This window comes from Neophocaena asiaeorientalis, unplaced genomic scaffold, assembly GCF_003031525.2.
Source record: "Neophocaena asiaeorientalis asiaeorientalis breed wild unplaced genomic scaffold, Neophocaena_asiaeorientalis_V1.1 scaffold363, whole genome shotgun sequence".
In the NCBI taxonomy this organism is placed as follows: domain Eukaryota; kingdom Metazoa; phylum Chordata; class Mammalia; order Artiodactyla; family Phocoenidae; genus Neophocaena; species Neophocaena asiaeorientalis.
In genome coordinates this window covers 687,084-710,468 of record NW_020172006.1, presented here as the reverse complement: position 1 = coordinate 710,468, position 23,385 = coordinate 687,084, and the positions used below count along the sequence as shown (strand labels likewise).

At 36.6% G+C, this 23,385-nt stretch overlaps 1 protein-coding gene across 1 annotated transcript in view; it reads left to right on the top strand.

Moving 5' to 3' along the window:
* The window catches only part of RSF1 (remodeling and spacing factor 1), a 170,100-nt gene that overhangs the window by 104,009 nt on the left and 42,706 nt on the right, over positions 1–23,385 (top strand). Inside the window, exon 5 of the mRNA XM_024749386.1 lies at positions 11,713–11,867. Within this exon, the coding sequence (XP_024605154.1) occupies positions 11,713–11,867 (155 nt within the window). The remainder of the gene's footprint in view (positions 1–11,712; positions 11,868–23,385) is intronic.

Sequence of the window (23,385 nt, the reverse complement as noted above, 5' to 3'; positions counted from 1 at the left end):
CAACAGGAGAGGCTGCGGCAGTGGGGGGCCCGCGTACCGCAAAAAAAAAAAGAAATGAAAAAGAGGACATCACTATATATCCCATGGACATTAAAAGGATAATAAAGGAATGCTGATGCTGTGAATAACTGGATTCCCACAGATCTGATAACCTAGATGAAATGGACCAATTAATTGAAAAGGACAATGTGCTAAATCTCACAACAGAAGAATAGGTAATATGCACAAGTCTCTATTAAAGAAATTGGATCAGTAATTAACCTTCTAAAATGGAACACCAGGCTCAGATGGGTTCAGTAGTGAATTCTACCAAACATTTATGGAAGAAATTATACCGATTTTCTTCAGTCTTTTTCAGATGATAGAAGGAGAGAGAATAATTCCTAACTAATTATGTGAGGCCAGCATTACCTTAATATGCAAACCAGACAAAGATATAAAAAAAGAAAATTATAGACTAGTATCTCTCATGAACATAAAGATGAAAATTTTCAAAAAATATTAGCAAATTAAAACCAACAATGCATAAAAAGTATAATACACCATGACCAAGTGGGATTTATCCCAGGTATAGAAGGCTGGTTCAATATTTGAAAACCAGTTTTCACACATCACCAGGTTAAAGAAGAAAATATCACATGATCATGTCAATACATACATAAAAATCATTTGATAAAATTCAACACCCTTTCATGATTAAAACTCTCAGTAAAGTAGGAAGAGATGGAAACTTCCTTGATTAAAAAATATATATATTGGGAATTCCCTGGCGTTCCAGTGGTTAGGACTCTGCAGTTCCACTGCTGGGGCCCCGGGTTCCATCCCTGGATGGGGAACTAACATCCCACGAGCCATGTGACGCGGCCAAAAAAAACCCAAAAAACAAACAAACTGATTTGCTATGGAGGCAGAGAATAAATCCTAATCAGAATTGGAGGATTTCCAGTACTTGGCTTTCAACAAAAGTTAAGGGGCATCTAATAGATTTGTTAGCTGAGTATTTAATTTAAAATTATTTTTTAAAAAAGCTACAAAAACCTACACATAACATCTATTTAATGAAGTTTTTCCCACTAAGATCAGGAACAAGGCAAGGGTATCTGCTCTCTTCGTTCGTTTGCAGCATCATACTGGAAGTTCTAATTAATGCAGTAAGATAAGAAAAGGAAATAAGAGATACACAGATTGAGAAGGGAGAAATAAAACTATCGTTTTTTGCCAATGACATCATTTTCTATGTAGAAAATCTGAAAGAATCGACCAAAAAATCTCCTGGAACTAATTCGTGATTATAGCAGTGTTGCAGGATAAAATGTTAATACACAAATGTCAATCACTTTCTTATATACCATCAGTGAATGTGTAGAATCTGAATTTAAAAACATAGTACCTTTACATTAGCTCCCCTAAAACACCTAGGTATAAATCTAACGAAATATGAAAAAGTGTATACGAGGAAAACAAAATTCTAATCAAAGAAATCAAAGAAGAATCAATAAATGGAGAGCTATTACATGTTCAGGGACAAGAACACTTAATATTGTCAAGGGCTTCCCTGGTGGCGCAGTGGTTGAGAGTCCGCCTGCCGATGCAGGGGACATGGGTTCGTGCCCCGGTCTGGGAAGATCCCACATGCCGCGGAGCGGCTGGGCCCGTGAGCCATGGCCGCTGAGCCTGCGCGTCTGGAGCCTGTGCTCTGCAACGGGAGAGGCCACAGCAGTGAGAGGCCCGCGCACCGCAAAAAAAAAAAAAAAAAAAAAAAAAAAAAATATTGTCAAGATGTTACCTCTTCCCAACTTAATCTGTAGATTTCACCGCAATCCCAATCAAAATCCCAGCAACTTATTTGTGGATATCAACAAACTGACTCTAAAACTTATAGACAAAAGACCTAGAATACACAGTGTTGTAGAAGAACAAAGTTGAAGTACTGACAGCACCTGAGTCCATGACTTACTATAAAACTATCATAATGAAGAGAGTGTGGTATTGGCAAGAGAATAGACAAGTAGATCAGTGGGACAGAATAAAGAGCACTGAAATAGACACACATAAATATAGTTAACTTACATTTGACAAAGGAGCAAAGGCAATACAGTGGAGAAAAGATAGTCTTTACAAGTGGTGCTGGCATAACTGGACATTCAAATGCAAAAAATTGAATCTAGACACAGAGCTTTACAACGTTTACAAAAATTAACTCAAAATGAATCACAGACCAACATGTAAAATGCAAAACTATAAAACTCCAAGAAGGTAACATAGAAGACAATCTAGATTACCTCAGGTTTGATGATAACTTTTTTGATGCAATACCAAAGGTGCAATCCATGAAAGAAAGAATTGATATTCTGGACTTCATTAAAATTAAAAAATTTCTGCTCTGTGAAAGACAGTGTCAACATAATGCAAATATAAGCCACAGAATGGCAGACAATAATTTACAAAAGACATATCTGATAGAGGACTGTTATTCAAAATATACAAAAAACTCTTCAAGTCCAACAGTAAGAAAACAAACAACCTGGTTTATAATGGGCCAAAGACCTTATCAGACAGATGGCAAATCATCACAGGAAAAGATGCACCATGTCCTATTTCATCAGGGAAATGTAAATTAAGACAACAGTGAGGTATTACTAGACACCTATTACAGTGACCAGAATCAAGAACACTGATAACACCAAATGCTGGTGAGAATATGGAGCAATAGGAACTTTGATTCATCGCTGATGGGAATGCAAAATGGCACAGCCACTTTGGAAGACAGTTTGCTGGCTTCTTACAAAATTAAACATTACCATATGATCCAGCAATCATCTTCCTCGGTATTTGCCCAAAGAAGTTGAAGACTTATGTCTATACAAAAACCTGCACATGAATGTTTGTAGCAGCTTTACTCATAACTTGGCAAAACTTGAGAGCAACTAAGAATATCCTTCAGTAGGTAAATGGATAAACTGAGGTGTATCCAGATGATGGTATATTGTCTAAAACAAAACAAATGAGCTGTCAAGCCATGAACAGACACGGAGGTTAAATCATATTAATAAAAGAAAGAAGGCAGTCTGAAATTAACTGTATGATTTCAACTATATGACGTTCTGGAAGACATAAAACTATGGAGAAAGTAAAAAGAACAGTGGTTGTCAGGGTTTAGAGAGGAATGAGGGGTGAATCGGTGAAGCACAGAGAATTTTCAGGCAGTAAAACTACTCTGTCTGATACTATTATAATGATGGATGGGGCTTCCCTGGTGGCGCAGCTAAAAAAAAAAAAAAAAAAAAAAAAAATGATGGATGAGTGTTGGTATATATATGTGCAGACCCGTAGAATGTACCACACTAAGGGTAACCGTAACGTGAACTATGGACTCTGGGTGGTAGTTATGTGTCAGGATAGATTCATCAGTTGTAATAAACATAATCTTAAGAACGGAGGAAGCTGTGCATTGGCATAGAATACATGTGAAATCTCTGTACCTTCTCAATTTTGCTTAGACCCTAAATCTGCTCTTAAAAAATTAAGTTCTTGGGCTTCCCTGGTGGCACAGTGGTTGAGAGTCCACCTGCTGATGCAGGGGACACGGGTTCGTGCCCCGGTCCGGGAAGATCCCACATGCCGCGGAGCGGCTGGGCCTGTGAGCCATGGCTGCTGAGACTGCATGTCCGGAGCCTGTGCTCCACAACGGGAGAGGACACAACAGTGAGAGGCCCGTGTACTGCAAAAAAAAAAAAAAAAAAATTCTTAAGTTTTTTTAAAATTTAATGCTATAACATCATAGTTTTAAAACTTCTGCAATTTCCATTCCTGTGTGTGTAAAATTTATAATATAAATATATATGAGATGGATAGATAGGAAGTGGTTAACTGAAATATAATTGTATTTTAAGTTTGAACAATTAGATTTAGTAAGTTACTTACAAAATAGTAAAAATCGTTAAGTTTCATTGAACCGACATTGCCAACATTGGCAATGAAATTGCCAACATTTGAACATTTTAACCTATCAAACCGGCAGTTATGTATGGCGTAACCAAGTATTATGTTTCAAAAACAAAAATGTTTGAGCTCTAGCCAGTGTCCCACTCATTTCAACTAATGTTCAAAAAATAATTGCTGTGAAAAAATAGTATTTGTTACAGTTATTTCATCACTACTTTAGTCCTTAATGAAAGAGGATAAAGTACAGAAAAATATTTTCTATGACGAAATAACATGCTATAAGTGATATTATGCTAGGGGATATGTCAAGCAATTTTCTTTAGGAATGTAAAAGATGAGCAAAATATATGAATACCATGAAGTGGTAGTTATTGGTTATTAATTATCAGAGAATTTTAGCACATCTTAGACCAGACTTCATTAGGTGATTCTTCAAAATCAGAAAGCGACTGCTGAAAGTGCTTTTATACTAGGTCTGCTAAGAAAGATAAAGTTTTATGCAGACTGTTGAACAGTTTCTTTGGAAAGAATATATACATATGGCCCATATTCACATGAAAAAGTGTTTGATATCATTATTCATCAGAGAATTCCCAATTTAAACCATAATGAGATACTATTTTATGTCCACTGGAATGACTAAAATGAAAATGACTTACAGTACCAAATGTTAGCAAGTATGTGGACCAACTGGAGCTCTTAAACACCTTGCTGGTGGGAATGTAAAATGGTATAACCACTTACACTTCGGCCATTTGTTCGAATGTTAAACAAACTGTTACCCTATAACCCAGTGATTTCACTCTTAGGTATTTATCTTAGAGAAATGAAACCAAATGTTTACAAAAAACCTTGTATAATAATGTTCATAGCATCTTTGTTCATAATGGTCCCCATATATGGATTATTACTAGGCAATAAAAAGAAATGACCTATAATGCATGCAACTCTGTGGATTTGTCTCAAAGGCATTATCATATGTGAGAAGCCAAAAAGTACATACTGTTTTATTCCATTTAAGTTCTGGAATTAACTAAACTGATCTATGGTTACAGTGTTCAAAACTGTAATTCATTTTTGCTTTTGGTGGAGGAGAGGGATTGAGTAGGAGGACAGGGCAGGGGGGAATTTTCTGGGGTGATGTGTAATATTCCTTATCTTGATAGATGTGTGGATTACACAGATGTATGCATGTGTCAAAACTGATTAACTGAACACCTAAGGTCTGTTCATTTCAATGGATGTCAATTATACCTCAAAAATATTTTAAGTATTGACAGTGGTTTGACAATCATTTTCAAAGAGCTGATTTCTAAATAGTATACCGAGTTTTCATGAACCCATAATTAGAAAATCTGTCAAGACATGCTGCTAATATAGCACAGTGATTAAAAAGATGGTCTCTGAAGTCAGACTGTCTATAATTCAGTTCTGCCTTTAGTATGTACTAACTGTGACCATAAGCAAATTACTGTACCTTTCTGCATGTTCTCACTTTCCTAGCCTTATAAAATGGGGGTAAAAATAGTACCTATTTAATCAGATTGTATTGGAATTATATGAATTAATTCATGTAATGCTTCTGGAGTAATTCCTGGAGCATAGTGATCGCTCACTAATGTTAACTTCTTTGATATCACTCATTAATACCTTCCTTCAGTTTCTTGGCCCCCTTAAGGAATACTGTCATACACAGTTATCCTCCTTTTTGTCTACTCAGTAATTTGGACTTGCATGAAAAAGATGGAAAATTATTGGTAAACCTTGGAATCATATATTACAGGTGTTTGCTAAAGACTTGCTGTATAATTAACTGTCCTGTGCTCTGGAGGTACAAAGACATGATGCCATTCCTAAGCTCTGCATATTGTGGGAGATACAGGGAAATAGTAAATGGTAATATAGTGTCATAAAGGTGATCTGTGATGGAGATCACTCCAGTGTGCTATGGAGGAACCAGATTCCTAACCCATACTTGGCAGAAGATGATACCTATGCTTGGCTGTGTTTTTGTTTTGTCTTTTTTTTTTTGTGGTACGCGGCCTCTCGCTGTTGTGGCCTGTCCCGTTGCGGAGCACAGGCTCCGGACACGCAGGCTCAGCGGACATGGCTCACGGGCCCAGCCCCTCTGCGGCATGTGGGATCCTCCCGGACCGGGGCACGAACCCGCGTCCCCTGCATCGGCAGGCGGACTCTCAACCACTGCGCCACCAGGGAAGCCCTTTTTTTTTTTTTTTTTTTTTTTTTTAATTGAATTGGGCTGTCGGGTCAATTGCTTCTGAACGGTTTATCCCTACCACTAATTCTAACTCTGAACATCCCTTAGACTAAGAAAAATCATATTCCACATTATTTGATAGGAATATATAATTTTATATTCCAATCATATATATATATATTATACAATTAGGATGATATGTTCTACTTCACTCAAGTCTAGATTAACTTTAGGTACAGATAGTTAAGAATCCATTAAGTCAACATCAGTCAATCTGCCCATAACTTGAGCTTCCAGCCTTTCCACTTCAATATGTTTCTCCCATCACAGTTAAGAACATCCATGTTTACTTGGATCCAAAACTTGGGAGGCACATCATTAACTTTTCTTTTTCTCTCACTTCCCATCCATTCTTGCAGCAAATCCAGTCAGCTCTCTATGCAAAATGGATCCAGTGTTTAAATGTTCTTCATTCCTTTCATAACTACATTCTTGTCCAAGTCACCATCACTTTAAAAAAATACAATTTAGTGATTTTTAGTATATTCTCAAAGTTGTGAAGCTATCACCACTATCTAACTCCAGGGCATTTTCCTCACCCCACAAAGAAACCCCATACCCTGTGCATTAGCATTTACTCACCATTTTCCCTTTCCCCAGCCCATGGCAGCTGCCAGCCTACTTGCTGTTTCCCTAAGTTGCCTTTCTAGACACTGTATATACATAGAATCATACAATATGTGGCCGTCGTGTCTGGCTTCTTTCAGATAGCATAATATTTTCAAGGTTCATCTATGTAGTAAGAATCGGTACTCCATTCCTTTTTATGGCTAAATAATATTCCCCCTTGTATGGATATACCACATTTTTTTTTTTTTATAAATTTATTTATTCATTTATTTATTTTTGGCTGTGTTGGGTCTTCGTTTCTGTGCGAGGGCTTTCTCTAGTTGTGGCAAGCGGGGGCCACTCTTCATCGCGGTGCGCGGGCCTCTCACTGTCGCGGCCTCTCTTGCTGCGGAGCACAGGCTCCAGACGCGCAGAGCTCAGTATTTGTAGCTCACGGGCCCAGCTGCTCCGTGGCACGTGGGATCTTCCCAGACCAGGGCTTGAACCCGTGTCCCCTGCATTGGTAGGCAGACTCTCAACCACTGCGCCACCAGGGAAGCCCCGGATATACCACATTTATCCATTCTGTGTTTGTCTTTGAAATAATGATTGGAGTTAGTCTGAAATGCACTTTGGGCTGAAGAGAACAGAAATGTAAACACCTGAGATCATAAGAGAACATGGCATTTTGGAGGAATATATCTGATTTAATATGCTTCAGTGAAGAAATGTTTTAAAGAAAAGAAAACAATGGAGAGAGGGAGGGCAAAACAACTGAACTGTTGTTAGAATCCACAGTCTATTTTAAAAGGTCCTGTAGGGACCTCCCTGGTGGCACAGTGGTTAAGACTCCATGCTCCCAATGCAGGGGGCCCGGGTTCAATCCCTGGTCTGGGAATTAGATCCCACATGCATGCCGCAACTAAGAGTCCACATGCCACAACTAAGGAGCCTGACTGCTGCAACTAAGACCCGACACAACCAAATAAATAAATATATTTTTTTAACCCCACAAATTTATTTAAAAAAATAAAAGGTCCTGTAGAGGACCAGATGGCTTCACAGGAGAATTCTACAAATCCCCCCCCATTTTTTTTTTTTTTTTTGGTTTTAATTAATTTTTTTATTGGAGTATAGTTGATTTACAGTGTTGTGTTAATTTCTGCTGTACAGCAAAGTGAGTCAGTTATGAATTTTACCAAACCTTTAGAGAAGTGTTAACACCTGTCCATCTGAAACTATTCCAAAACATTGCAGAGGAAGGAACACTTCCACACTCATTCTATGAGGCCAACATCACGCTGATATGAAAACCAGACAAAGATATCATAAAAAAAGAAAATTACAGGCCAATATCACTGATGAACAAAGATGCAAAAATCCTTAACCAAATACTAGCAAAACAAATCCAGTAATACATTAAAAGGGGACTTCTCTGGCCCAGTGGTTAAGACTCCACACTTACACTGCTGGGGGTGCAGGTTCGATCCCTGGTCAGGGAACTAATAAGATTTCATATGCCATGTGGCGCAGCCAAAAAAAAAAAAAACTCAGAACATTAAAAGGATCATACACTGTGATCAAATGGGATTGATCTCAGGGATGCAAGGATTTCTCAATATCTGCAAATCAGCGTGATATACCATATTAACAAATTGAAGAATGAAAACCATATAATCATCTCAATAGATGCAGAAAGCTTTTGATAAAATTCAACGTCCACTTATGATAAAAACACTCCAGAAAGTGGGCATAGAAGGAACGTACCTCAACATCATAAAGGCTGTATATGACAAACGCACAGCTAACATCATACTCTATGGTGAAAAGCTATAAGTATTTCCTCTAAGATTGGGAACAAGACAAAGATCCCCACTCTCACCACTTTTATTCAACATAATTTTGGAATTCCTAGCCACAGCAATCAGAGAAGAAAAAGAAATTAAAAAATACAAGTTGGAAAGGAGGAAACTGCCTTAAACTGCCACTGTTTGCAGATGACATGGTGCTGTACATAGAAAATCCTAAAGACGCTACCAGAAAACTACTGGAGTTCAGCAGTGAATTTGGAAAAGTTGCAGGAAACAAAGTTAACATACATGAATCTGTTGTGGTTTACATATATTTATATACATATACACACAATGGAATACTACTCAGTCTTGAAAGAAATTTTGCCATTTGCAGTAACATGGATGAACTTGGAGGGCATTACGCTAAGTGAAATAAGTCAGACAGAGAAATACAAATACTTTATGATATCACTAACATGTGGAATCTAAAAAATACAACAAACTAGTGAATAAAACAAAATATAGGCAGACTCACAGATATAGAGAACAAACTAGTGTTTACCAGTGGGAGGGGGAGGTACAGACTGTTGGGTGTAAGATAGACTCAAGAATGTATTGTACAACATGGGGAGTATAGCCAATATTTTGTAATAACTGTAAATGGAAAGTAACCTTTAAAAATCGTACTAAAAATAAAAGGTCCTGTAAGAAATTTGGATATAATTTTAATATATGTATATTTATTAAAATACCCTCTAGTTCTAATTTAGGGTTTTTAAAAAATTACTTAGCATACTAAATATAACTGTAAGATCGAAACAGGAGAAATCCAGATGGGTAGTTTTCTGTTTTCATATAATGGCTATTTTAGGTTTGCATTTTAATACTGTAGTCAGGTTAAAAGGCTTTAGGGGAGTTCTTAATTAATTTTTCTGCTAAATTTTTTTGTTGCTTAGAGTAGTGGAAGTAATTGACATGGATTTTCTAGCAATATTGGCACTCTTGTAATGTTCAGCTTTTAAAAATTGGTATAGTGAAATACTTCAATATTTTTTTCAGTTCCCAGCATGACCACAAAAAATAACAAATGGGTTGAGGTCATGCAGTTCCCAGCATGACCTCAAAAAATAACAAATAGAATTCTCAGTGAAATATCATAGTAATAGCATTAAGTGGATAGAGGCTTAGGTTAGAATCAGGTTGGTCTACTGAAATTGAGAGATAGAAACTTAGCCAAGAATAAATTTATTTAACATATCTCGGTTTTAATTTTCCTTTTTTGTAAAGTGGATGTAGTACCAGACATGATCTTGAAAGTACATCTAATCTGACCTTCTACTATTAGGTAATTAAAATCCTAAAACTATTCATTTTATTGTATATGCTAATGTGATAGTTATATATAAACATGTATTCATTTCCATGCACAATATTTTTAATACGTATAAACCTGTGTTCATTGTCATACACAATGACAAAATGGTTGTCATTTTAATTTCTGAAAGATGTCAATCGCTGGCAATTTTATTACTTTCTTTGGAAGCCAATTTAATAATACTTGAGAGAATCTAGTATTTTATAGATAAGGAAACTCAGGGCTAATGAAGATATATGACCTGTCCAGGGGTACATCGCCATTTAGTTTAGGAACAGGGATTCTATTCATTCATTAAACATTTTTTTAGAGCCTACTTCATAAGGCAGCTAGCACAGAGGTGGAAACAGAGGATAGAGGACATATGTGGCATGACAGATAAGAAAACAAGTAGTTTCATCTTAATACTAACTACATAGAATTAGAGGTGCATGCACAGTGCTTTGATGACACAGATGGGAAGATCATGGTGCTGTTTAATTAACTTAGTAGCAGATCTAGAACTAAGTTTCTCAACTCTTAGTCCAGGGTTTCCTTTTTATTTTCACTGTTACACCCTGTTTATCTGAGCAGGAAAATATTTAAATTAGTTTTCTTGTTTGTATTAAAATTGACCATACTACACCTGCGGATTTGGTAGAAAAAACAGATAATTTGTGGATTGGTATCTTATTTATTTGGGATTTTCTTGTAATTTTTATTCAAAATGAATTCCCTTCCTGTAGTTGTAAACTCTAATTGACAAAGCAGCATCCATAACTTAAAATTTTGGGTTTTTGAACTGTGTTAGTAGACTTCCTTAGCAGTTTCAAATATTATTCTCTCTGTAGGTGGAAAAGAGTTCTTATTCCCATATGAATCAAAAACTTGAATCATTTAGTTTAAAAAAAATTCTTCTTCAAGCAAGTTTTCCATTGATTTTGTACTCCCTAGACATTGCATAGTATTTAAAAAAAATTATCCAACTTAGCTTTTTGTTTAATTTTTGTTCCTGTTGTTCTTTTTAACCAAAGAGATTTGCATTGCCATTCAAATCAATAGAATAGTCTTAAGATTCCTCTTTGGGGAAGAGTTTATTTTAATATGTATTCATTCCTAATACTTAATTTTAAAATTTAAGGTTAAGTAGGGTTAGCTGTACTAGTGTTTTTTTTTGTTTTCTTTTTTTTGTGTGGTATGCGGGCCTCTCACTGTTGTGGCCTCTCCCGTTGCAGAACACTGGCTCCGGACGCGCAGGCTCAGCGGCCATGGCTCACGGGCCTAGCTGCTCCGCGGCATGTGGGATCTTCCCGGACCGGGGCACGAACCTGTGTCCCCTGCATCAGCAGGTGGACTCTGAACCACTGTGCCACCAGGGAAGCCTTGTACTAGTGTTTTTTGATGTTCTTAATATGTTTTTCTTTTTTCAATTTTAATTTCTAATAGATATATTCTGAAATCTCTTTAGAACAGAAGAAAGATTTTTAAAATTTTATTGAAGTATAGTTGATTTGCAGTGTTGTGTTAATTTCTGCTGTACAGCAAGGTGACTCCATTATACATATTCTTTTTCATATTCTTTTCCATTATGGTTTATCACAGGATATTAAATATAGTCCCGTATGCTATACAGTAGGACCTTGTTGTTTATCCATCTTTTATATAGTAGTTTGCATCTGCTAACCCCAGGCTCCCAATTCTCCGACCCTCCCCCCCAACCCCTGGCAACACAGGTCTTAGAAAACAAGAAGGATTTTTATGCTGTCTTTTTTTTTTTTTTTCCACTTTTTTAGAAATCGAAACGAGTTGGCTGAGACTCTTGCGCTCCTGAAAGCACAAATTGATCCTGTACTATTGAAAAACTCTAGCCAACAGGACAACTCTTCCCGGGAAAGTCCCAGCTTAGAGGATGAGGAGACTAAAAAGGAGGAAGAAACACCTAAACAAGGTTTTTTTTGTGTGTTTTGTTTTGCTTTGTTTTGTAATTTCTTCTCTTTTCTACTCCTCTTCCCAGCTATATAAATTGAAATTCCCTCAATTTGAAAATTTTTAACCCTTCCTGTAAAAGGAGGTATATTTTCCTTTTATTTAATGGAAAAAAAAAAGAAGCAGCGGCAAAAAACCATTGAGGACTTTGGTCTTTTATATTGAACATTTAAAAAATTTAAATAAAAAATGTTCATATCATCAAAACATAATATCTGTTACTAATTTAAGAGTACAAGATATTAGTGAACTTTTTAAAAATTATTGTGATAAAATATACGTAACAAAATTTTAACATTTTAACCATTTTTAAGTGTACAGTTCTATGGCATTAAGTTCATTTGTGTTGTGCAATTGTCACCACCATTCATCTCCAGACTTACCTTCCCCAGCTGAAACTGTGTACTCATTAAACACTAATTCCCCTTTCCTCCTCCCCTCAGCCCCAGGCATCCATCATTCTACTTTCTTTCTCTATGAATTTGATTAACTCTAGGAACCTTATTTCAGAGAAATCATGGTAGTATTTGTCCATTTGTGACTGTCTCATTTTCATTGAGCTTAATGTCTTCAGTGTTCATCCATATTGTCCAAGTATCAGAATTTTTCCTTTTTAAGGCTAATATTCCATTGTGTGTATCTACCACATTTTATGTATTCATCTGTCACTGGATGCTTGGGTTTCTTCTACCGTTTTTCTGTTGAGAATAATGCTGCTATGAAAGTAGATATCTGCTTTCACTTCTTTTGGGTATATACCTGAAGTAGAATTACTGGATCTGATGATAGTTCTGTTTTTAATTTTTTGAGGCTCTGCCATACCATTTTCTACAGCCACTGCACCATTTTACATTCCTACCAATAATGCATAAGGGTTCCAATTTTTTCACAAGGTACACATCACTTGTCACTTTGTTTTCTTTTCTTTGTTTTAAAATAATAGCCATTCTAATGGATGTGACGTGATATCTGTGGTGTTTTTTTTGCGGTACGCGGGCCTCTCACTGCTGTGGCCTCTCTCCTCGCGGAGCACAGGCTCCAAACATGCAGGGTCAGCGGCCATGGCTTACGGGCCCAGCCGTTCCGCGGCATGTGGGATCTTCCCAGACCGGGGCACAAACCCATATCCCCTGCATCGGCAGGCGGACTCTCAACCACTGCATCACCAGGGAAGCCGTATCTGTGGTTTTGATTTGCCGTTTCATAATGACTATAATGATGTTGAACACCTTTTCATGTACTTAGCCATTTGTATATCTTCTCTGGAAAAATATCTATTCAAGTTCTTTGCCAATTCTTTAATTGTTTGTGTATGTGTGGTGTGGATTGGTTTTCTTTGTTTTGTTTTGGGTTGCCCTTAGCAAATCCTTAAGTCTCCAAGAATTATAATTATTAAACTTGATTTCCTGATTGAGTTTCCTAATATGCTTAACTGAGCAGATCAAATCGTAACCTCTTCAGAAGGACAGAACCAAGTCCTAACTTTTCTAGAAGCAGAGAAACCAACTGAAATTTTGTCTAACATCATTTTAGTTAATACTTTTTGTTGATAACATACCTTTTAATGACAGGGGAGAGAATTTGCTCTCCTTATTATGCTTTCTTCCTCTACTGTTAGTTTTCCTTTACTGTTTTGATTAGAATCTGAAAGCAATATGTTTTTACCTTATTCGCTGCTTTGAGGGAATTAACCATAAAGTCATCCCCTAGCTGCAAGCATTGTATAAAAACAAGTAATTATGCCTTTTAATGTAGGCTATAATGTTCGTACATATTAAGCATTGCTTTTAGCAAAAATCCTGTTTACTGTCCTCCTTTGACCAGCGTTTATATGATTTCAAATATCTTTGGTGGTCTTACTCAGAAGCCATATTTCTTTTTTTTTTTTTTTTTTTTGCGGTACGCGGGCCTCTCACTGTTGTGGCCTCTCCAGTTGCGGAGCACAGGCTCCGGACGCGCAGGCTCAGTGGCCATGGCTCACGGGCCCAGCCGCTCCGCGGCATGGGGGATCTTCCCGGACTGGGGCACGACCCCGCGTCCTCTGCGTCGGCAGGCGGACTCTCAACCACTGTGCCACCAGGGAAGCCCAGAAGCCATATTTCTGATTTGAAAAATTCTTTTCTATATCTTAAAATTCAGTTTGTAGCCTACATCAGTAAAACTTAATTTTAAAGTACTCTAAACCCACTATTGAATTTTAAGATGTTTAAATTGAAGTATAATTGACATATAACATTATTATTCATTTCAGGGGTACAACATAATGATTTGACATTGTATGTCTTGTGAAATGATCACCACAATAAATTTAGTAATTATCTGTCTCCATACAAAGTTACAAAAAACTTTTTCTTGTGATGAGAACCATTAAGATTTACTTTCTTAGCAATTTTCAAGTTTACTATATAATGTTATTGAATTTTCCAGATTTTTTTAGTAGCATCCCTAAGGATTAGTTCTGAGTTTAGACTTAATATTCATTTGGTCATTCATTCCTGTGTTTGCTTCTTCTCCAATGTATTTAAATCAAGACCAAAGAGGTCAAGGCAATAGAAATTTAAGAGGCAATTATTCCTATTAAGTGAACTTAAATTTTACACTGATTTTGAAGGGGGGGGGTCGTTGTATAGTTTAAATTAGAAAGAAAAACAAACTATTTCATCAATAAAGTAAAGCTCTTTCTTGTATTTAATTCTAAAATTTCACTGTTGGGGGCCTTATGTTGGGGGGAATTTCAACAATAACACCAACTAACATTTATTGGGCCTGTCCTGCTTTTTTGCAGCCTACCAAATGCTTCATGTGCATTTTTATTTAATCCTCTTAATAAAAGGATTAGCAGCTCTTTGAGGTACTACTATTATTATTTCAGTTTTACAAATGAAGGAATTTAGAAGGTTATAAGCTTGCCCAAGTCATATAGATAATAATGTGTCAGAGTCTAGATTTGAACTCTGATTCTTGTAAAGCCTATGCCCTTAACTAGAGTGATCTAGAACTGTACTTCTCAAATTTTAATATGCATGATGTTTACCTAGTGATTTACCTGATACACCATTTTTACAGAGGCCAAGTTGATGCTGCTGGTCAGAGGACCACAGTTTGAGTATCAAGGTTATAAATAGGCAGTCTTCTCCTAACCTTGAAAACAAATATGGTCATCCCTTGGTCTCTCTGGGGATTGCTCCCAGAACCTCTGCCGATACCAAAATCCAAGAAGGCTCAAGTCCCTTATATAAAATAGAATAGTATTTGCATACCACCTATGCACATGCTCCCGTGTACTTCATTTAAATCATCCATAGATTACTTATAATACCTAATACAATGTAAATGCTATGTGAATAGTTGCCTGTGTATGGCAAATTCAAATTTCGCTTTTTGGGACTTTCTGGATTTTTTTTTCTGAATATTTTCTATCTGAGGGTGCAGAGGGCCAACTGGACAACAAAGGCTTTCATACAGCTGTTTCTGAAAATATTTCTCAGTGAATGCTGATGTTCTGACTCTCAGTACAATTAAAAGAAAGTCTGTAGGGCAGGACATCTCTTGGAAAAGCAAAGGAGGGGAGGAGCAAGACATTTAGTTCTCTGGTTTTTTTCTTTCTCTTAGATAGTGTCTCTTCTGTTTCTCTTATTCTAACAGCAAAATAATTCTTATTCATTCGACAGATACTTATTGTGACCTACTATGTACCAGACATGATTTTAGGCATGGGAATTTAGTAAATAAGGCAGACTAAAATCCTTGCTTTTGTGAAGCTTACGTTGTAGTGGATAAAATAGCTGACACGTATATCATCACAATGTGCTAACACTGTTCTCAGTGCCTTACTTTTTTTTTTTTTCTCAATCCAGATTTAGTTTGTCAGTAAGATGTTATTGATAACATGAGCTCTGTGGCCTAGTGATTGAGTTGACATTCCAGTTTTTGGTTTATAAGAGGAGCAGAACTTAACCAACAGTCAAGTTCTCAGGAGAAGGAGAAAAGCTTTTCTTAGCCCATGGAACATAGATGGCCTAGTCATGGTGTGATGCTAAGAAGCTTTGGTGGGGGGAGGGATTAAAACTTTTAATATCATTCAGGGAAGGATCTTTACCTTATCAATTAATATTTCCCAAAGACTCCAATTTATTGGTTGGTGATATAATGGAAACATTTTTGATATTGCAATTTATGAGTTGATTTATTCATTTTTTGTGAAATTGGTTCAATAGGAAATGTAGCAGTTAAGGGATAATCTGGTGCACTTTCCTGTACTACATTTGGTATCTAGAAATGGATGTTATGGCCTGCATTCCAAAATAGGTTTTCTGAATTCAGTCTTTTTTTTAAAAAATATATTTATTTATTTTTGGCTGCATTGGGTCTTCCTTGTTGTGTGTGAGCTTGCTTTAGTTGTGGCAAGCTGGGGCTACTCTTTGTTGCAGTGCACGGGCTTCTCATTGTGGTGGCTTGTCTTGTTACGGAGCACGGGCTCTAGGCGCGTGGCCTCAGTTGCTCCGCAGCATGTGGGATCTTCCCGGACCAGGGCTCGAACCTGGGTCCCCTGCATTGGCAGGCAGATCCTTAACCACTGCGCCACCAGGGAAGCCCTGAATTCAGTCTTAAGGAGAATAATTAATATTGTTTACTTTGCCTTCCTGAAGTAATATTGACAGAGTGGAGAGAATAGCTACAGGATAAATTACTGTAAACCAAACTAGTAAACCAAAGTTTACTAGTACAGTACTGAAAACTTAATGATGACCTTCAGTTACAAAAATTATGTGAATATCCTGCATGTAGATGCCCTATATATACAAAACCATTCTTTAAAATTCTATCAATTTGAAAATGCCTGATAGAATTTTATTTTTTTAATAAATTTGTTTATGATATTCACAACACTTTTTTTTTTTCAAGATGTTGGGGGTAGGAGTTTATAAATTTATTTATTTATTTTTGCTGTGTTGGGTCTTTGTTTCTGTGCGAGGGCTTTCTCTATTTGTGGCAAGCAGGGGCCACCCTTCGTCACGGTGCGCAGGCCTCTCACTATCGCGGCCTCTCTTGTTGCGGAGCACAGGCTCTAGAGCGCAGGCTCAGTAGTTGTGGCTCACGGGCCCAGTTGCTCCGCGGCATGTGGGATCCTCCCAGACCAGGGCTCAAACCTGTGTCCTCTGCATTAGCAGGCAGACTCTCAACCACTGCGCCACCAGCGAAGCCCCGCCTGATAGAATTTTAAAGAATAGTTTTGTATACAGGGCATCTATGTTCAGGATATTCATACAATTTTTGTGATTTAATACCATCATTATTTAGTTTTTAGTATTATACTAGCTCTTCATTCCACTCTATGAAGGAAGGAAGGGAGAGAAGGGAAGAAGAAGAAAAGAAAAAGAAACGTTTCATGATTAGAGAAACTGTTGAAGTTTTCTTTTCTGATCGAGTTTGTTGTGCCTAGAATCAGGAGGTGATAATTTAAGTTATCATTCATAATTTTTGGAAAATGTCAGTGGCATGGTTTTTGACTCTCTACAGATTCCCCTATAAAAGGAACATATTGATGGCAAAAATAAAAAACTATAAACAGTATGTGAAATTAAGATCTTAAAGGGACTCGGGTACTCTAGGCCTTATGACTTCTCAAACTTCTCCAGCCAAAGCTCCCTTCCAGGACTAAACTCCACACAGAGCTTTGTGCAATCTGCTGGGAATAGGGTCTAAATTAAGTACAATAAGGACAATGGAAACAAGCAAAAAAGAAGGTGCAAATAAAAGTATGAGAGAAGGCTAGAGGTAGGTGACCTCATAAAATAAATCACTTTAATTTTTAATATAAAAAATGCAGAGCTCTATAGCTGTGAAATTAGAAAAACTGTCTACTTGCCATAAAAATGAGCAACTAAAAAATTTAAAAAGATCCAGGTCAAATCCCACAGAATTATAATAACAAAAGAGAATAAGAAGTAGAACAACATCACTGCAGAGAATGAAAGCTTACCCAAAAGACATTCTTACTAAACATACGAAAACTTAATAGGTGGTAGAGTTATGATTTTTCAAAAATCTATAAATAACATCTCAGTCAACAAACACAAGAATTAGTGCCCTTAATAAATAGCAGATGGAAAGGTGTGTGTTTTTTTAAAAAGTTAAAAACAAAAACAAATGAATAAAGAGATAAAGATTCGAGAGAAAGAGATAAGGATTTGAAGATACGTAATGAAAATCCAACAGAGGCCCGTAAAATAGAAAACCAAAGCAAGGGAACAGGCAAAAATGCTAAAGACTATGCTTAACAAAACTTCTTGAAATAAAAAAAGGATATGAGACTACATATTTAAGAGACACTGTGTACCTTGGAAAATCAACCCAGAACAACCAACATCAAGACATATTCTAGTAAAATTATTGGGCTTTGAAGAAAGTACTTTGGCAATCCTGACAAAAAGACCAGGTAACTTATAGGGGAAAGAATATAAGACTGCCATCACTATATTTGAAAGCAATGACTTATGCCAGGAGAAAATGCCATAACATATTTAAGGGGGAAAAATGTGAACCAGAGATTTTATGTCTAGCCAAACTGACTTTTACATAGAGGCTGCAGGTAAAGTGCTATCGAAGACCTAATTTCCCATGAGTTTTTTTATAGGGATCTTCTAAGTGAATGAGCTTCAGATAGCCAAAAAGACTAACAAAACCTCAATGGTGGGTGATATAGAAATAAATATATTCATTTGTACGGTTTAATATACATACATGTATTTCTTACCTCTGTTCATGAGAGGAATCTAAGAACAATGATACCCCAGTAGCAATAAGCACCGTTAGCTTCTAGATTTTTATTTCAAAATATTGTTTTCCATTAAAAGGAACTAGTGCCCCTTAAAGACAAGATTGATTCAGGAGATGGGCAGGGAAAATACAGGATAAGCCTAGAATATCTTAGAATGACAGAAATTAAGGACATATTCAAAAAATAATTTAGGCATCTCAGTAGTACATGGTGCCAACTGGAAGGAGCTCTCAGTGGTGAGAGCAGAACTGTTTTAGCAACAAATTTATATGATGATAGATTTTAAATCTTAGAATAAAAGAAATATTTATAAGTTCCTACTTATATAAGTACCTAATTGAATAAATAAATAAATGGAGGTGAAGGGACAGGTCTTCCCTGCAGGTGAATGTCAATTAATTCCTTTTGCACTGCAGGGACTACATTTCCCTGCAGTGTAGAAGGAATGAGAATAATACAAATTTACCATTAGGGAAATACTGCAGTAGTAATTGTTGCAGGCAAGATCTCTAACAGACACTAAAATTAGTGGGTGCAAATTTGTGGAGAAACAGGATATTAGCATAATCTCAAAGTATCTCTCCAAGACATTTACCTGTTACAAAGGGGGAAATGGTTAACTTTCCAGTGGAAAGAGCAGCCAACACCACCGTAACTGAATGGTCAAGGTATGTATATCATCATGTAGCCTCTGATATAATGCACAACATTTCTTTTGTGAAATTTTCATCAAAAATGTATATCTTAATCTAATCTTGAGAAAACATCAAACAAGACCAAATTGAGAGGTATTCTCCAAAATAACTGTCAAGGTCAGAAAAGACAAGGAAAGAATGAGGAATGGTCACAGATTGGAGGAGACTAAGGAAACACAAGAACAAAATGAGACATGGATCCTTAAACAGAAAGGATCTGGTGGGGGGTTGGGGGAAAAGGCAAAATTTAAATAAAATCCGTTTATGTTTAATAGTATTTTACTAATGTTAATTTCCTGGTTTTGATAATTGTGCTGTGAGTATGTAAGTTGTTAACTTAGGGGAAACAGGGTGACGATGTACTTGAACTATTTTTGTAACACATCTATATGTCTAAAATTATTTCAAAATAAATATTTAAAAAAGAATGTTGGGTGAGCATTAACTTGGTAGTTACATGTAACTAAATCTAAATGACAGATATAGAGAACATGTAGTCTTTAATGGCTGTGTGTTTTCACAGTGGAGCTATAGTAAGACAAAACGGAGAAAGAATGGGAAGAGTACATGCAAAAACTTGTGAACCTTTCATTAAATCACTTTGGTGATGCTGGTGTCATTGTTATTCTGAAACGTGCATAATATGAGGAAAAAGTAACTGATATTCTAATTATATCATCTGTGGTGTCCTTGAAAACCAAGATTCTCAGTGTGGGAAAAAGAAATAAGATGTAAGACAGAAAAGTTAAGGAAAACAACTATCATTATGAACTCATGGGTTAATTTTATTATTTTCTAGCTCTGTCCACTGAAAAGACTTAAAAACAATGGCCAACCCAGTAGCAGTGAGCATCCTTTAGCACCCAGATCGTGGTCTTGAAATACAGTTTCCCATTAAAGTAAACCAAGGCATCTTGGAAAAGTGGCTGATTCCAGTTCTGGGGCATAATGAGCCAAGAAACGTCCTGTCATTCCAAGTAGTGTGGACTGTATCAAAGTCATTTCAGAAAGACTCAAGAGCCAACTTAAAAAGGTTTCCATTGTCTAAGATGGGACAATTTAAGCATCACAAGGATAATAACCGTAGTGGATTAAAACACATTGAATATGTCTTAAATCCATGACTTCATCATAATACTAATAGAAAAACTGGTTACCTTTGGAGGATGCCAGTGGAGACCAAATTATTATTTTGAAAATTGTTAAATAAATAAAAAGAATTTAACTTTAATCCTGACTTTCCAGTATTAACTGTACCACTGTATAACAAAATAATACATTAGTAAAGTTTATTTTTATAGGGTTTATAATCACAGATGGAAGATTGACAGATGGGAATATCATTTTGTAATCCCTAATAAGAAAAGGTTTTAGATACTCAGCATTAACATCTCTTTAACATCACAAAAAGAGATGATCACACATTAATGCCTCTTGATAAAGAACATACCACCACTGAAGTAGTTTTTCCACAGAAATTGAACCTGAATCTGATGCAGACTATAGATTAAAGTGACGATTTACAGGGGAAAAAAGGACAGAGGAATATGGGAATGCAGTCAGCAAAATCCAGAAATTATAGAATTGAGTCACCATCAAATTACTTGATTTGGTGACTCAAATAAATTGCAAAAAAAATAAAGGATGGAGGAACAATAGTAGGTTAAAGAGACCTAAAAGAGAAAATAAAAGGTAAAACTAAACTATAAAGCAAAATAAGGAAGTGATTAATATAAAAGTCAAGGTAATAGTTATACTTGTTAAAGAGGGAATTACTATTGGGAAAAGGCTTGTGTGTGGCTTTTCGGGTGCTGACAGGGTTCTATTTCCTGTTTGCCTTCTAATAATTTATTAAGTGGTTCATTTGTTTTCTGTGGGTGGCTTTACTTTTTAAATTTTTATTTATTTATTTATTTGGCTGCGCTGGGTCTTAGTTGTGGCACGTGGGGTCTTCATTGCAGCATGTGGGATCTTTTTTTTTTTAGTTGCGGCATGCAGGATCTTTTAGTTGAGGCACGTGGGATCTTTGTTGTGGCATGTGGGATCGTTAGTTGTGGCATGTGGGATCTAATTCCCTGACCAGGGACTGAACCCAGGCCCCCTGCATTGGGAACGTGGAGTCTTAACCACTGGAGTACCAGGGAAGTGCCCTGTGGCTTTATTTTGTTATACTTAATTATAAGCAACTTCTTGATACCTTTTTGGCAGATATCAACCATGTTGATGTCATCAATTTTTAAATAAGTTACAAAAGGATTGGCACCAGTTCGTATCCCTTTAACATGCAATAAAATGATAGTACTGATGTTTTAGTGAAGGCAGCTCCTATTATTTGTCCATTAAATGCATGTTGGTAATATCATATGATGATTTCAATATTTTGAGCCCAGAAAACTACTAGAGCTCATTAATGAATACACATAAAACTGTTGCATTTCTGTACACTAACAATGAAAGATCAGAAAGAGAATTTAAGGAAACAATCCCGTTTACCATCACATCAAAAAGAATAAAATACATAGGAATAAACCTACCTAAGGAGGCAAAAGACCTGTACTCTGAAAATGGTAAGACACTGATGAAAGAAATCGAAGATGATGCAAAACAGATGGAAAGATATGCTATATTTCTGGATTGAAAGAATCAATTTTCTCAAAATGACTGTACTACCCAAGGCAATCTACAGATTCAGTGTAATCTCTATCAAATTACCAATGGCATTTTTAACAGAACTAGAACAAAAAAGTTTTTAAATTTGTATGGAAACACAAAAGACCCGAATAGCCAAAGCAATCTTGAGAAAGAAAAATGGAGCTGGAGGAATCAGGCTCCCTGACTTCAGACTATACTATAAAGCTGCAGTCAGCAAAACAGTATAGTACTGGCACAAAAACAGAAATACAGATCAATGGAACAGGATAGAAAGCCCAGAAATAAGCCCACGCACCTATGGCCAATTAATCTACCACAAGGAAGGCAAGAATATACCATGGAGAAAGACAGTCTCTTCAACAAGTGGTGCTGGGAAAGCTGGACAGCTACATGTAAAAGAATGAAGTTAGAACATTCTGTAACACCATACACAAAAATAAACTCAAAATGGATTGAAGACCTAAGTGTAAGACCGGAAACTATATAACTGTTGGAGGAAAACATAGGCAGAGCACTCTTTGACATAAATCCAGCAGTATATTTTTGGATCCACCTCCTAGAGTAACAAAAATAAAAACAGGGACTTCCCTGGCAGTCTAATGCTTAAGACTCTGCTTCCACTGCAGGGGGTATGGATTCGATCCCTGGTCAGGGAATTAAGGTCCCACATGCCATGGGTGTGGCCAAAACAAAAACAAAAATAAACAAATGGGACCTAATTAAACTTAAAAGATTTTGCACAGCAAAGGAAACCATAAACAATATGGAAAGACAACCCACAGAATGGGAAAAAATATTTGCAAATGATGCAGCCAACAAGGGATTAATCTCCAAATATACAAGTAGCTCATGCAGCTCAATATCAAAAAAAAACAAACAACAAATAACCCAATCAGAAAATGGGCAGAAGATCTAAAGGGACATTTCTCTAAAGAAGACATACAGATGGCCAAAAAGCACATGAAAAGATGCTTAACACCGCTAAGTGTTAGAGAAACACAAATCAAAACTACAATGAGGTATCACCGCACACAGTCAGAATGGCCATCATCAAAAAGTCTACAAACAGTAAATACTGGAGAGGGTGTGGAGAGAAGGGAACCCTTCTGCACTGTTGGTGGGAATGTGAATTGGTACAGCCACTAGGGAGAACAGTATGGAGTTTCCTTTAAAAAAGTAAAAATAGGGCTACCATATGATCCAGCAGTCCCACTCCTGGGCATAAATTAGGAGAAAACTGTAATTCAAAAAGATACATGCCCCCCAGTGTTCATAGCAGCATTATTTACAATAGCCAGGACGTGGAAGCAACCTAAATGTCCGTCAACAGATGAATGGATAAAGAAGGTGTG